This window comes from Salvelinus fontinalis, chromosome 9 (genome assembly GCF_029448725.1).
Source record: "Salvelinus fontinalis isolate EN_2023a chromosome 9, ASM2944872v1, whole genome shotgun sequence".
Classification (NCBI taxonomy): domain Eukaryota; kingdom Metazoa; phylum Chordata; class Actinopteri; order Salmoniformes; family Salmonidae; genus Salvelinus; species Salvelinus fontinalis.
This window is the reverse complement of record NC_074673.1, coordinates 4,811,204-4,826,687: the sequence shown is the minus strand read 5'-3', so window position 1 is coordinate 4,826,687 and position 15,484 is coordinate 4,811,204. Positions and strand designations below refer to the sequence as shown.

General features: G+C 42.7%; 2 protein-coding genes across 2 annotated transcripts in view; one reads left to right on the top strand and one right to left on the bottom strand.

The window, feature by feature from the left end:
- Positions 1-2,945, bottom strand: part of LOC129862937 (dual oxidase 2-like) — a 38,044-nt gene extending 35,099 nt beyond the window's left edge. Inside the window, exons 1-4 of the mRNA XM_055935041.1 lie at positions 2,882-2,945; positions 2,638-2,721; positions 2,328-2,492; positions 1,903-2,090 (exon numbers count right to left, since the gene is read on the bottom strand). Coding sequence (XP_055791016.1) covers positions 1,903-2,090; positions 2,328-2,492; positions 2,638-2,721; positions 2,882-2,939 — 495 coding nt within the window. The 5' untranslated portion in view covers positions 2,940-2,945. The remainder of the gene's footprint in view (positions 1-1,902; positions 2,091-2,327; positions 2,493-2,637; positions 2,722-2,881) is intronic.
- A 3,440-nt stretch (positions 2,946-6,385) lies between these two features.
- LOC129861937 (dual oxidase maturation factor 1-like) lies at positions 6,386-15,484 on the top strand. Its single transcript, XM_055933149.1, has 7 exons — positions 6,386-6,532; positions 6,858-6,915; positions 7,327-7,461; positions 10,179-10,386; positions 13,747-13,964; positions 14,190-14,383; positions 14,762-15,484. Exons 1-7 carry the CDS (start codon positions 6,386-6,388, stop codon positions 14,819-14,821), a joined length of 1,020 nt encoding a protein of 339 aa, XP_055789124.1. The 3' UTR covers positions 14,822-15,484.

The following is a 15,484-nucleotide window of genomic DNA, read 5'->3' as shown; positions in this document are numbered from 1 at the left end:
TGTGGGATGTTATTACCTGTGTGGGGGGGTTATTACCTGTGTGTAGGGGTTATTACCTGTGTGTGATGTTATTACCCGTGTGTAAGGGTTATTACCTGTGTGTAAGGGTTATTACCTGTGTGTAAGGGTTATTACCTGTGTGTAAGGGTTATTACCTGTGTGTAAGGGTTATTACCTGTGTGGGATGGTTATTACCTGTGTGGGGGGGTTATTACCTGTGAGTAAGGGTTATTACCTGTGTGTGATGGTTATTACCTGTGTGTAAGGGTTATTACCTGTGTGTAAGGGTTATTACCTGTGTGTGGGGGTTATTACCTGTGTGTGAGGGTTATTACCTGTGTGCAAGGGTTATTACCTGTGTGTAGGGGTTATTACCTGTGTGTGATGGTTATTACCTGTGTGTAAGGGTTATTACCTGTGTGGGGGGGTTATTACCTGTGTGTAAGGGTTATTACCTGTGTGTAAGGGTTATTACCTGTGTGGGGGGGTTATTACCTGTGTGTGGGGATATTACCCATGTGTAAGGGTTATTACCTGTGTGTAAGGGTTATTACCTGTGTGTGGGGGGTATTACCTGTGTGTAAGGGTTATTACCTGTGTGTGGGGGTTATTACCTGTGTGCAAGGGTTATTACCTGTGTGAGGGTTATTACCTGTGTGTGAGGGTTATTACCTGTGTGCAAGGGTTATTACCTGTGTCAAAGGGTTATTACCTGTGTGTGAGGGTTATTACCTGTCTGTGAGTTATTACCTGTGTGCGGGGATTATTACCTGTGTGTGAGAGTTATTACCTGTGTGTGGGGGTTATTACCTGTGTGTGAGAGTTATTACCTGTGTGTGAGGGTTATTACCTGTGTGTGAGAGTTATTACCTGTGTGTGGGGGTTATTACCTGTGTGTGAGTTATTACCTGTGTGCAAGGGTTATTACCTGTGTGAGGGTTATTACCTGTGTGAGGGTTATTACCTGTGTGTGAGGGTTATTACCTGCGTGCAAGGGCTATTACCTGTGTCAAATGGTTATTACCTGTGTGTGAGGGTTATTACCAGCGTGCAAGGGTTATTACCTGTGTGAAAGGGTTATTACCTGTGTGTGAGAGTTATTACCTGTGTGCAAGGGTTATTACCTGTGTGTGAGAGTTATTACCTTTGCGTGGGGGTTATTACCTGTGTGTGAGGGTTATTACCTGTGTGTAAGAGTTATTACCTGTGTGTGAGGGTTATTACCTGTGTGTGAGGGTTATTACCTGTGTGTGAGAGTTATTACCTGTGTACGGGTTATTACATGTGTGTGAGGGTTATTACCTGTGTGTAAGAGTTATTACCTGTGTATGAGCGTTATTACCTGTGTGTGAGGGTTATTACCTGTGTGCGGGGGTTATTACCTGTGTGTGAGAGTTATTACCTGTGTATGAGGGTTATTACCTGTGTGTGAGGGTTATTACCTGTGTGTGAGGGTTATTACCTGTGTATGAGGGTTATTACCTGTGTGTGAGGGTTATTACCTGTGTGTGAGGGTTATTACATGTGTGTGGGGGTTATTACCTGTGTGTGAGGGTTATTACCTGTGTGTAAGAGTTATTACCTGTGTGTAAGAGTTATTACCTTTGCGTGGGGGTTATTACTTGTGTGTAAGAGTTATTACCTGTGTGTGAGGGTTATTACCTGTGTGTGAGAGTTATTACCTGTGTGTGAGAGTTATTACCTGTGTGTGAGAGTTATTACCTGTGTGTGAGAGTTATTACCTGTGTGTGGGGGTTATTACCTGTGTGTGAGAGTTATTACCTGTGTGTGAGAGTTATTACCTGTGTGCGGGGGTTATAACCTGTGTGTGAGGGTTATTACCTGTGTGTGAGAGTTATTACCTGTGTGCGGGGGTTATTGCCTGTGTGCGGGGGTTATTACCTGTGTGCGGGGGTTATTGGGGCTCTGGCTGGAGTGTTTTTCCCAGGGCCCCCTTTGGAAGGGCAGTAGGACCCGGCCGGTACGGTTGGGGTCAAAGACTGGGTCTCCCTCTGGGACGGGGATGTGCATGAATTCCGGAGGACAGCCGGGAGGCCGGGAGTCCTGGATCTCAAATACAACGTGGTACCCTGGACAGACAGACGAGAAATACTGTCATTTGGCAGGTAGCTGCTACTGTCAATCTATTCTGAAACCTTTCCAATCCTTTTTGATGACGTTGCCAGGTGTTTACTGGTCATTCATTTTTGTAACTATGACAACCTCCAAGCATTTCATTTCACAACATAAACCCGAAACGTTATCTCCTGAATGAGTCGGGAATGAATAGTAAACATTCAGATTGATGTTTCCCAGTGTCAATTTACCGAAGAATACAGAGAGTACAGTCTGGTTATGTGCAGAGGGTAGGCCCGAGGGGCCTCTGGCCGTCACATCGCTGACCCTGCGCGGGTTGGGAAGCTGTGGCTCCTGGAGCGGCTGGAGGACCCCGTCAGAGTAGCGCGCGGGCAGGAGGCGGACCAGGGGGGAACCTGCACGCGCACAGAGGAGTTCCTCGTCATAAAGCAACAATGCAACATATGACTTTCTATAAGCGCATCGTATATCTTTAAATATTAATATTTAAAAAATATTTAAGATTGTAAGTTAGTGGGTAACATTTTGTGATGAACTTACCAACAGCACCTCGACTGTGATAGGCTAAGTTGTTATACCAGCCGTCATATCGTTGGACTTCCCAGGGGACTTTGGCCTGAGAATCTGCACAGGTAAACGTATAGAATTAGCGGTCCTTTCAGAGTGATACTCAAAATGCAGGACTTGTATAATAGTTCTTTATCAAAGGTTATGCATTTTTCGTGGGTTTTACTAGTCCTACATAAATAACCCGAAATAAGTAACTGGTTACAAGGCTACTTACGTTGAACGATAAGAGAAAGCACTGCTAGCACTGTCCACATCTGTTTACGCAAATCCATTGATGCGAGAGATTCACCTCAGCACGTAGAGACCCACTCCAAGACGGTCAAGAGTTGTCGAGGTGCAGCCTACTGGTGTGGAAAGTGCAAGGTAGGAACCCATCGGGAAAATGGTTTAAATAAATGCGATATAGCCTAATACGTTGCGTAAAATGCGAAAAATCTATGTGATTAGCAGTGCTTTAATAACTGCTATAATTAAATTGTGACTGACACATATAGAGTATTTGTACATTGTATGGAAGAAACAACACTAAAGAAAGGTTTTAAACAGGAAATGTTAATTATTATTTATTATTTTAAACTGGAAAACTTACTCAATTTTGAGGATGAAATGTCATGCGTACTGAAGAGCCGGAGTTACGAAAAATGCAGGTGAGCGAAAAAGGCGCTCTGTGGAAGAACAGCCAACAGTGTGTCTAAGACCTAAGTTCTCCTAATATACGGACACATGCGTTTCCTTGTAGGAATGGTCGTCACCGGTTCACACACCTCTGTTCCAAAAAAATACCAATCAATGCAAGCCTAAAGACACACAAAAGAAGTGCCCGGTATAAAATAAGTCTCTCGCCTTTGTGTGTTACTACATTCGTTTTCCCCATCTTTCTGCCTCTGTCTTGATCTGGTGGTCTACTTTTTTTGCACTTTCAGGTGAGCATTATTTTAAATTAATTAATAAAATTATTTTATGTTATTTTAAGCATACTTATTATGTATGACAGGAAAATAGCATAGTGGTGGTTCAGAGGTAGATGGAGTTAGATGGAGTTAGAGGATTTTTTGTTTGTTTGTGTGTTTTCTTTGTTATGTGTTTGTTGCTTACAAACCTGCATGGTCTAATTTGAGATGGGTTTTTTGGCGGTGATAGTTTGCCAAAGAGGGTAAACTTGAGTGCAAGAGTATCCACTTACTGTTCCCGTACTCTGTTTAGTTTGAATGTGCTCTTAGTCTCAACAGAGTGGTTTCTTAAAGCACTTTGTATGAAACCCCCCCCAAAATTGGCCTACCAAATGAGTGTGTTCAAGTAAAAATTATTTTGTCTTGATTCAGAAATAAAATACTTTCTTTAAGTGATATAATATATAGTATACATCCTGAGACCACAAAAAAAAAATCAGCTTTTCATTTATCTGACTTTCATTTATCTTCATGTCCAGCCTTTATATTGAGCCTCACAATGAAGTGTTTTACCATGTTCAGTTCAGGACAACCAGGGCTACAAGTTGAACACAAAACTACTTGACACAAACTGTTGCATTCATGAGTTTTATTGGCAAATGTCTACAAAAAAATAAAAGGTCAACCAAAGCAAAAATACAGAAATTGTTTTGCTCACTGGGACATGAATATCTAACTAGTCAGTGACTACTGTTTGTAGTTTGACGGCAACTATGTGAGGTTATTAGAGTATTATAGACACTATGACCTGGGATTTACTATGGTCTTCTATGTAGTAGAACCCCTTACAGTATTATAGACACTATGACCTGGGATTTACTATGATCTTCTATGTAGAAGAACCCCTTACAGTAGTATAGACACTATGTCCTGGGATTTACTATGATCTTCTATGTAGAAGAATCCCTTACCTTCTAACAACTCTTATGTAGCTTGCGAGTGTCCGTGAGAGTCTCAGCTTTTCATAGATAGTTTTTAATAGTTTGTAGCTCAAACCATTCAGACTCTACAGACGTTTTTGTAAAAAAAGACCCAGCCATGGGCCCCTTCAGGATGTTTTTTTGTGTACCAGGTCATCAAATTGTGTACCACGTCTTCATATTCGTGTGATATGTTTCGAATTCAATTTGTTTGTTGTGCTTAAGATCCCGGGGCCGGTTGTACCAGTTGATCGTAAGTGGGTCGTAACTCTAAATCCGATGTAAAATGGGCTCTATGCAGGACCTAAAAGTTGTACCTGTTTCACCAGCTGGTCGTAAGCCCTTCTATGAGCTACGCCTAGTAGAGAGTAGGCATAGGATGTTAAATTGGGACTCTCTTATTTCATGATATACAGAGAAAATAATAGCAATATATATATTTTTAAAGGATTTGAGTCTCGTGTTCATATTTCACAACGTCCGAGGGCTTTTCGAGATGGCTATGCACGAGTCAATAGCCAAAATAATACAATTGATTTATGCTACATTAAAGCATGCTAAATGTGTCTGATCAGATATTAGCAAACTAATAAATAAAGCTGTGACCTCCACTTATTTGCCCAGACAGAGATCAAGTAACCAAATACACAGAAGGAAAGTTAGTGAAAGAAAATCACATTGATTAATTATCAGACAAGTCAAGGGCTTTTAGTCAGGATAATATAGGCTAGGTTACTACGTGATTGAAGAGCAAAATAACCCACCTGTTACTCTAGGCTTTCGTGCTAGCAAAATGTTATCAAAATGTTAACATGCTAGCTAAATGTTAGCAAAATGCTAACATGCTACCAAAATGTTAGCAAAATGCTAACATGCTAGCAAAATGTTAGCAAAATGCTAACTTGCTAGCAAAATGTTCTGATAACACCATTAGATGAGCAAACTAGACCAAAGATTATCATCATAAACACTCATCTCAGTTTGGCTAACATTTTCCCAGCCTAATTGTAACCAAATATCCAAATGGAGATTCCGGGAAACAAAAATCTGACATTGATTGATTTATCATGACGAATCCCCACGCCTGTCTCAAAGGAGTGCGATAACACTGTCTCATTCATGGTACTGAAATTATAGTTGACCACACACGGCTACTGCTTTAAAGCATTTAAAATCGTAGGATGAATTTGTGAGTTTCCATAAACAACAATATGATAAATTCCTTCAGTGGCACTAGCCTACTTTATTCCAAATATTTTCGTAATTCAGTGAAATTCATTCCCACAATAATTATTAGTTGATCCATCCACTTGTGGTTAAGAAAACTTGCATACATAATGGTGGGATTTGCGAAGTAATGAGGACAAGCCTCGCAACGTTTATTACTGCCGTGAGGACCGTAACAGCCTAGTAAAGCGGCGCTGCCTAGCAACCATCCTTATGAAGCATCTCATGAACGCATATTGCTTACGTCGGATTTAGCTAAAACTAGTCTTATTTTTGGTTTGTGCAACAGGTGTAAATTCGGATCCCAAAGTCGGAGGTATTTATGCCCAATCTAGCATTTAAAACCAACTTTATTTTACCCCTAACTGGTGCAACTGGCCCCTGGAGTGCATCTGTAAGTCATTTTTTAATTAAGTGAATTTTTTTGGGGGGGGAAATTATGTAACATTCCAATTCCCCAGTGTACATTATCCCCTACTATATAGTAATGAACTGATGGCTCAATGTATCGCCTATCTCTGGATCTTTAGAGGGTAACTGAGACACCCTGCTCTTAACACACTGACACTGTCTCTTCTGGTCACGCTGTCTGCTCTCAGCGCCCGGAGATCCTGAGGAAAGATGACCTTCTACGATGACATTTACCCATTCTACCCCCTACCAAGAACCTCCTTTATCTTCAACACCCACCTCCTCACCATTATTCTGGTCTTCCTGGTCCTCACGGTCAGCTTCCTTCTTATTCTGCCAGGTATCAGAGGCAAGTCGGTGAGTAGAACCAACTGATGCATCCTTCCTATGGCGTAATATTAATGCCAACAGAAATGGAATCTTCAGACTCGATTGATCTTCGTATTCCATTTCTGTTGGCACAAATCTGACTCCGTATACCTACTGTACTGCCTATGATTAGATAATATAATTACTCAATGTAGACACATATTGACTTAAACTGATTATTTCCCCTTGGAAAGTGATTAACATCAAATGGATTAATAAAACAATAATAAAAAAATGTATCGTAGCTGTCAGTCAGTGAAGCTAGGTACTGTGTTTCGTGACCTGACTTGTGTCCTCAAACCCTCTCCTCTAGAGACTGTTCTGGACGTTCAGAATCATCATCAGTCTCTTCATAGGTGTAGTAATCGTAGGTAAGTACTGTAACTAGCTGGACATTTCTTTCAATTTCACATCATCATCTTTTGCAACACTATACAAGAGTTTTGAACTCTCTACATATTTATTTTATACCACAGGATTGTAATGTAACGTAATGTAAATAATTGTTGAATTAGGCTACTCGATTCTGATTTTGTCGAGAGGGTGTCAATTATTTCACAGTAAACGCACATCAAAAGAAATGATAATCAACTGCTATACAGTAGTTCGTTGTATTGTTGTTGTTGTATGACACTCAATCTCAATCTCAATCTCAATCTTAATCTCAATCTTAATCTCAATCTTAATCTCAATCTTAATCTCAATCTTAATCTCAATCTCAATCTCAATCTTAATCTTAATCTTAATCTCAATCTTAATCTCAATCTCAATCTCAATCTCAGCACTGAATTTCACCAGTGACTGGGCTGAGGCCCGAGCCACCACCAACGCTACCTACAAGTCCTTCAGCAGTGAGGAGGTGAACGCTGAGGTGGGACTGCACGTTGGACTGTACGGCATCAACATTACTTTAAGAGGTGAGCCCCGTAGACCGTAGGCGGTGCGTCCAATAGGCTAGGGGGGGACGCTAAACTGACCCAAAATGTACATTCAAATAAATATGACAAACTTATAGGCCTCCACATCGCCGTGCGGGCTACGCATAGCTCCATATAGCTCCGCATTGACAATGATTAGTTGGTAGGTGGGGGGGCGGTACTTCCTGTATAAACACACTCACTTCTTTGACAACTTCCTTCGCAACAGCTCTGCTCTGCTCAGTAAGTATGAATGCCCCGGTAAATGCTCTACTGCCAATGCAGACACCGGAATGACCATAAATCTACAAATACAGAGTACTTATACAGAGCATTCGGAAGGTATTCAGACCCCTTGACTTTTCCCACATTTTGTTACGTTACAGCCTGTCACGTTCCTGACCTGTTTTTTCTTGTGTTTATTTAGTTGGTCAGGGCGTGAGTTGGGGTGGGTTGTCGAGGTGTTTTTGTCTTGTTGGGTTGTTTGTGTTCGGCCGGGTATGATTCTCAATCAGAGACAGCTGTCAATCGTTGTCCCCGATTGAGAATCATACTTAGGCAGCCTGTGATTTACGTGGTGGCTGTGGGTGGTTGTATCTCGTGTCTGTGTTTGTACCACACGGGACTGTTGGCGGTTTGTCACGTTTGTTGTTTTGGTTATGTATAAGTGTTCGTTCTACGTTAATTAAAGATGACCTCTTTCCACTCCGCATATTGGTCTGATCCTTCTCGCCTCTCCTCCTCGTCCGAGGAGGAGGATTACGACGATCGTTACACAGCTTTACTCAAAAAAAGTATTAAAATATATTTTTTCTTCATTAATCTACACACAATACCCCATAATGACAAAGCGAAAAACTCGTTTTTAGAAATTTTAGCAAATATATAAAGAAAAATAAACAGAAATTTCACATTTACATAAGTATTCAGACCCTTTTACTCAGTACTTTGTTGAAGCACCTTGGGCAGCGATTACAGCCTCGAGTCTTCATAAGATGAACCGTCACTTGAAAACTAGTGGACCAATGGAGACGCAATATCTACGCTAGGGTTGAATGGAGGGAACCTGCCAAAACCACTCCCCTTTTCCTGGGATAAATAACAGCGAGAAACCGGTAAATTATAATAAAATATTATAATACATTATTTATATGAACATGACGTGCAAAATGGAAACTGTTAAATGATACGTTGATGTCTAAATCTGTATGCTATACGGCCTTTTCTCTGGTCGCTGCATGATCAACTGTTACGCTCGTCGGTTAGAACGAGAACAAGGTGCAGCGTGGTAGGCGTACATTTTTCTTTAATAAAAAAAATGATACCGAAAAACAACAAAAATACAAAACGAACTTAAAAAGCTATATGCAGTGCAGAAAGCAACTACACACAAACAAGATCCCACAACTGAAGGTGGTGGGAAAAAAAGGCTGCCTAAGTATGATTCCTCAATCAGAGACAACGATAGACAGCTGCCTCTGATTGAGAACCACACCCGGCCAAAACATAGAAATAGATCAACTAGAATTCCCACCCTAAACACACCCTGACCCAACCAAATCGAGAAATAAAACGGCTTCTCTAAGGTCAGGGCGTGACATCAACGCTCAGGGTGGAAACCGACAGCTCATCTCAGTATGTAGACCTATCATCTCATCATGGTAACTTGTATTATTTATTGTGACAGGTGGACCTACATAGGCTATGCTACAGTAATATAGAAATAGCTAATGCTCTGTCTAATTTACACATCTACATCTGGATTTCATGGGGTCACCTTATTATTTATTTATTTTCTAAATTGTAAAGATGATTTGTTTTAAAATCCAGCTGGAAAGTTTTAAAACACTCATATATCGTTGCTTTAAAATCAGTACACGAGCGAGTGGTCTTTCTCTCTCTCTCCATCAATTCCATTCAAATTGTATCCAAAATAGATCATCCTGTTCTAGATTGAAATATAGTCCTATATGTAGATGTCCTAGCCTATTTCTTTCAGGTAATAAATTCAATGCAGGTTTAGTCTTATATTTAGCTAATGAATGATAGCCTATGTTTAATAAGCTTCTAACGGATAGCCTCTGTCTCTTGCGTAATACCCAAGCACCTGTGCTCCGCTGGCCTCTCCTTAGATAACGCTCCTTAGCTCTTGGAGTCCCATGCAGGGGAAAGACAGACTAGATAGAATAGCTTGCTCTTCTTTTTTTTGTTTTGTTACCATTGACAGACAGGTTGTGACAGACAGGTTGTGACAGACAGGTTGTGACAGACAGGTTGCCTCCCACCAGGTTACCAGTGACAGACTGGTTGTGACAGACAGGTTGTGACATACAGGTTGTGACAGACAGGTTGCCTCCCACATGGTTACCAGTGACAGACTGGTTGTGACAGACAGGTTGTGACAGACTGGTTGTGACAGACAGGTTGCCTCCCACATGGTTACCAGTGACAGACAGGTTGCCTCCCACATGGTTACCAGTGACAGACAGGTTGCCTCCCACATGGTTACCAGTGACAGACAGGTTGCCTCCCACATGGTTACCAGTGACAGACAGGTTGCCTCCCACATGGTTACCAGTGACAGACAGGTTGCCTCCCACATGGTTACCAGTGCTGTAGCCCTAGGTCTGGTATTGTGACACATAACACTTGTCATGTGTGTTGTAAGTGCATAGATTATAACCGCCCATTGTCCTCTATGGTCTCTATCCTTCCAGGGAATCCTGTGAATCAACTGAACGAGACCATCAATTACAACGAGATGTTTGAGTGGAAAGACACCATCGACGAGGAGTACGAGGACGCCCTAGAGAGAGGTCTACCTAACCCCATCCTCTATATCGCTGAGAAGTTTACCCTCAACAACCCCTGCGGCCTCATCTACCAGTATAGATACTCTGGGCGCTACGCCTCGGCCACTCTCTGGTAAGCTGACTAGATCTGAACACGTACCTGTAGTGGATATTTCACCACCGGATCCGAAGGTTAATGTTAAGCATCAAATCAAATCAAAAGTGATTTGTTGCATACAACAGGTGTCAATCTTACAGTGAAATGTTTATTTACAAGCCTTTGTTAACTCTATTTTTCTTAAAACTGCATTGTTGGTTTTAAGGAAATATTTACTAAATAAAGGAAAGTTTAAAAAAAAAAAAAAAAAAAAAGAATTACACAGGTAAATAACAATAACGAGGCTAAATACAGGGGGTACTGGTACCGAGTCAATGTGCGGGGGTACAGGCTAGGTTAAATTTTAGATTTAAAAAATATATATACTAAAATGCCTTCATATTCTACCTGAGGTCTTATGGCTTTGGGGTTAGAAGCTGTTCAGGAGCCGTTTGGACCTAGACTTGGCGCTCCGGTACCGCTTGCAGTGTGGTAATAGAGAGAACAGTCTATGACTTGTGTGACTGGTCTTTGACAATTTGTTGCGTCTTCCTCTGACACTGCCTAGTATATAGGTCCTGGATGGCAGGAAGCTTGGCCCCAGTGATGTATTGGGCCGTACGCACTACCCTCTGTAGCGCCTTACGGTCAGCAGTTGCCATACCAGGCGGTGATGCAACCGGTCAGGATGCTCTCGATGGTGCAGCTGTGGAAACTTTTGAGGATCTGGGGACCCATGCCAAATCTTTTCAGTCTCCTGAGGGGAAAATGCGTTGTCGGGCCCTCTTCACGACTGTCTTGGTGTGTTTGGACAATGATAGTTTGTTGGTGATGTGGACACCAAGGAACTTAAAACCTCTCCCTCTCCACTATAGCCCTGTTGACGTGAATGGGGGCGTGTTTGGCCCTCCTTTTCCTGTAGTCCACGATCAGCTCCTTTGTCTTGCTCACATTGAGGGAGAGGTTGTTGTCCTGCTCATCGTTGTCGGTGATCAGGTCTACCACTGTTGTGTCGTCAGCAAACTTAATGATGGTGTTGGAGTCGTGCTTGTCCACGCAGTCGTGGGTGAACAGGGATTAAAGGAGGGGACTAAGCATGCACCCATGAGGGGCCCCGTGTTGAGGATCAGCGTGGCAGATGTGTCGTTACCTACCCTTACCACCTGGGGGTCGTCCAGGATCCAGTTGCAGAGGGAGGTGTTTAGAATCAGGGTCCTTAGCTTAGTAATGATCTTTGAGGGCACTATGGTGTTGAACGCTGAGCTGTAGTCAATAAACAGCATTCTCACATAGGTGTTTATTTTGTCCAGGTGGGAAAGGACAGTGTGGAGTGCAATAGAGATTGCATCATCTGTGGATCTGTTGGGGCGGTATGCGAATTGGAGTGGGTCTAGGGTTTCCAGGATGATGGTGTGGATGTGAGCCATGACCAGCCTTTCAAAACACTTCATAGCTACCGATGTGAGTGCTACGGGGCGGTAGTCATTTAGGCAGGTTACCTTCACTTTCTTGGGCACAGGGGCTATGGTGGTCTGCTTGAAACATGTATTACAGACTCGGTCTGGGAGAGGTTGAACATGTCAGTGAAGACACTTGCCAGTTGGTCCACTCATTCTCTGAGTACACGTCCTGGTAATCCGTCTGGCCCCGCAGCCTTGTAAAAGTTGACCTGTTTAAAGGTCTTTCTCACATCGGCTACGGAGAGCGCGATCACAGTCTTCTAGGTTTCCCTTTGTAGTCCGTAATAGTTTGTTAAGCCCTGACACATCCAATGAGCGTCAGAGCCGGTGTAGTAGGATTCAATCTTAGCCCTGTATTGACACTTTGCCTGTTTGAGGGTTCGTCTGAGGGCATAGCAGGAGTTCTTATAAGCATCCTTGAAAGTGGCAGCTCTAGCCTTTAGCACCGGTGTGGATGTTACCTGTAATCCATGGCTTCTGGTTGGGATATGTACGTACGGTCACTGTGGGGATAACGTCGTCGATGCACTTATTGATGAAGCCGGTGACTGAGATGGTGTACTCCACAATGCCATTTGGATGAATCCCGGAACATATTCCAGTCTGTGATAGCAAAACAGTCCTGTAGTGTAGCATCTGCGTCATCTGACCATTTCCATATTTAGCGAGTCACTGGTACTTCCTGCTTTAGTTTTTGCTTGAAAGCAGGAATCAGGAGGATATAATTATGGTCAGATTTGCCAAAAGGAGGGTGAGCAAGAGCTTTGTATGGTCTCTGTGTGTGGAGTAAAGGTGGTTTAGAGTTTTTTTCCCCTCTGGTTGCACATGTGACATGCTAGTAGAAATGAGGTAAAACTGATTTAAGTTTGCCTGCATTAAAGTCCCCCGGCCACTAGGAGCGCCGCTTCTGGATGAGAATTTTCTTGTTTGCCTATTGCCTTATACAGCTAGTTGAGTGTGGTCTTAGTGCCATCATCGGTGGTAAATAGACGGTTACGAAAAATATAGATGGAAACTCTCTTGGTAGATAGTGTGATCTACAGCTTATCATGAGGTACTCTACCTCAGGCAAGCAATACCTAGAGAATTCCTTAATATTAGACATCACGCACCAGCTGTTATTGACAAATACACCCACACCACCACCCCTCGTCTTACCAGCTGTTCTGTAGCTGTTCTGTCCTGCCGATGCACGAAAAACCCAGCCATCTGTATATTATTTGTGTCGTTGTTCAGCCACAACGGATGGTCTCGAACGGAGCTCATCCAGTTTATTCTCCAGTGATTGCAAGTTGGCAAATAGAACGGATGATAGAGGCAGATTACCCGCTCGCCAACGAATTCTCTCAAGGTACCCGGATCTGCGCCCCCTGTACCTGTGTCTTTTCTTCATGAGAATGATGGGGATTTGGGCCTGGTCTGGGAGAAACAGTATATCCTTCGCGTCAGACTCATTAAAGAAAAAAATCTTTGTCCAGTTCGAGGTGAGTGATCGCTGTTCTGATATCCAGAAACTCTTTTCAGTCATAAGAGACGGTGACAGAAACATTATGTACAAAATAAATAACAAACAATGCGAAAAAAAAGATTGCACAATTGAGCCCGTAAAAAGGCCGCCATCCCCTTCCGGCGCCATTATGGGAATCATAGGGATGGAGATCAAAGTTATGATGTTTAAGTGTTCATGATTCATGTTTTAAGGGGGTGAGGGTAGGGTAAGGTTTAAGTTAGGTGTATGTTAAGGGTTAATGTTTTGAGGGGGTGAGGGTAGGGTAAGGTTTAAGTTAGATGTTTGGGGTTAATGTTTTGAGGGGGTGAGGTTAAAGGTTAAAGTAAGACGTAGGGGTTACTGAAGCGGCATCCAGAACCATTGAAAATCGTCTGCCTATACATACACTGTCAAATTTAAAACAAGTGCTGTCTCCCCCCTCCCCAGGACAGCGTTCTGCTGCTGGATGGTAGCCAACGTGCTGTTCTCCATGCCTGTCATCCTGTACGCCGGCTACATGATGGTGGCCACCGCCGCCTTCATCTTCTTCTCCATGGCCTCCTTCTCCACCATCATGAACCTGCCTACCTGTCTGTTCACCATCGGCACCTCTGGAGCCTTCCAGACAGAATACAGCGGATCTTTCTGGCTGGCGCTGGCCACAGGTAAGGAAAGGTTTACCAGAGCTCAAAGGCTCTTTCCTCAATTTAAACTTTCCTCAATTCCTTGTGTCCTCTCTCCTAGTCTCCATCTCAATAGGTTATGAGGTTAGGAGAAAGGACTCTAGGAATCAAGGAAAGATTAATTGAGAAAGAGCCAAGTTATCTATCCACACTAAATGACAACATTAAAGGACATTTTGTTTAAAAGGCATCCATCTTGTTTTCCAGGTGTCCTGTGTCTGGTCATCGGAATCCTGGTGGTTCTGCTGGACTGTCTGATCCCTGAGAAGATACGAGAGGCCTTCAGCGTCGGGGTGGACAACGATGAAGATGAAGATGTTTGTTTTGGAGAGGGATACCTGAACTCCAACTTCCTGGCAAGCGTAACCACCACACCTTTGACAACCTTAGTACTTCCTATGGTAAGTCTGCCAGTTTAATAAGTAGATGCAAGTCTAGCTCTGGTCCAGGGCTTCGTTTAGTTGCCTTCTAACAGTCACCATCACGACTGTAGCTCTACAGATGTAGGATCTTAATTTGAGCCAGTTTTCTACAGCAGGAAAATAATCCTGCAGCAACAAGAAATGTGCATTTGTATTTGTATTATAATTAATGGACATTTTCCTAGCCAAAATCAAGTCTGAAATTTCTACGTGGAAATTACAAACTTTAGAAGCCTATTTAAACCACCTCAAATACGCAACAGGGTCATCAATTTAAGATCCTACATCTGTAGTAATAGGACAATATTCTCGATTTAACCGTAAATAATGTTATTTTCTTCTTCTTATGTGTTCCAGGATGAAATTCAGAAAGACAGCCACCCACCATCACTCCAGGAGCTGTCAATCGCAATGTAACGTAACGTAGCAGGTGTTAAAAACACACCCGAGCGGAGTTCCCACATCCGGTTTTCAGCAGAAAAGTAAAAACCTGAAAACCGCATTCATCCGGTTGTTGGCAACTCCTCTAAGTCAGATGAGAGTCAGATTCATAACCTCGCTCCCCAGCTTGAAAGATCTCTACAACACTATTGAATCCCTAGCTTTTCCACAGCGTAGGTGGGTTTAAAACGTCGTCAAGGAGGGCAGTCACGTGCGAGACGTTAGCCTCCGTCGAGTCCCCAACAACCGAGTTCCTGTCTGGCTGTGAGGCGACGAGGGAGGAAGTGTTACCGCTAGACTAGCACAGTGACCTCCTTTACCACAGGCCTCTTGTACTGTACTGTAAATAATGTGTATAAAATGTGTTCTACTCTGTCAATGTCATAATTGGTTATTATTAGATGTGTTGTATTAAATGTCATGTTCAAATAGTGTACGAAGATGTTTTTTTGTTTTTTTTAATTGCGAGATTCACACACTTTTTTTTACTGGAGATAATTGAGTCAGGGTATTCAAGTAATTGACGATGTGCTCCTTGTGTAATAACCAAATGGCACCCTATTCCCTATATAGTGCACTACTTTTAACCAGAACCCCTATGGCTCTTGGTCGAAAGTGCACTAGGGAACAGGTGCGACA

Excerpts from the sequence above, each read along its gene's own strand:
- LOC129861937 (XM_055933149.1), top strand. The coding sequence starts at position 6,386 with ATGACCTTCTACGATGACATTTACCCATTCTACCCCCTACCAAGAACC. Across the intron at positions 6,533-6,857 it reads CAGGTATCAGAGGCAAGTCG|AGACTGTTCTGGACGTTCAG; the intron begins GTGAGTAGAACC and ends CCTCTCCTCTAG. Across the intron at positions 7,462-10,178 it reads CATCAACATTACTTTAAGAG|GGAATCCTGTGAATCAACTG; the intron begins GTGAGCCCCGTA and ends CTATCCTTCCAG.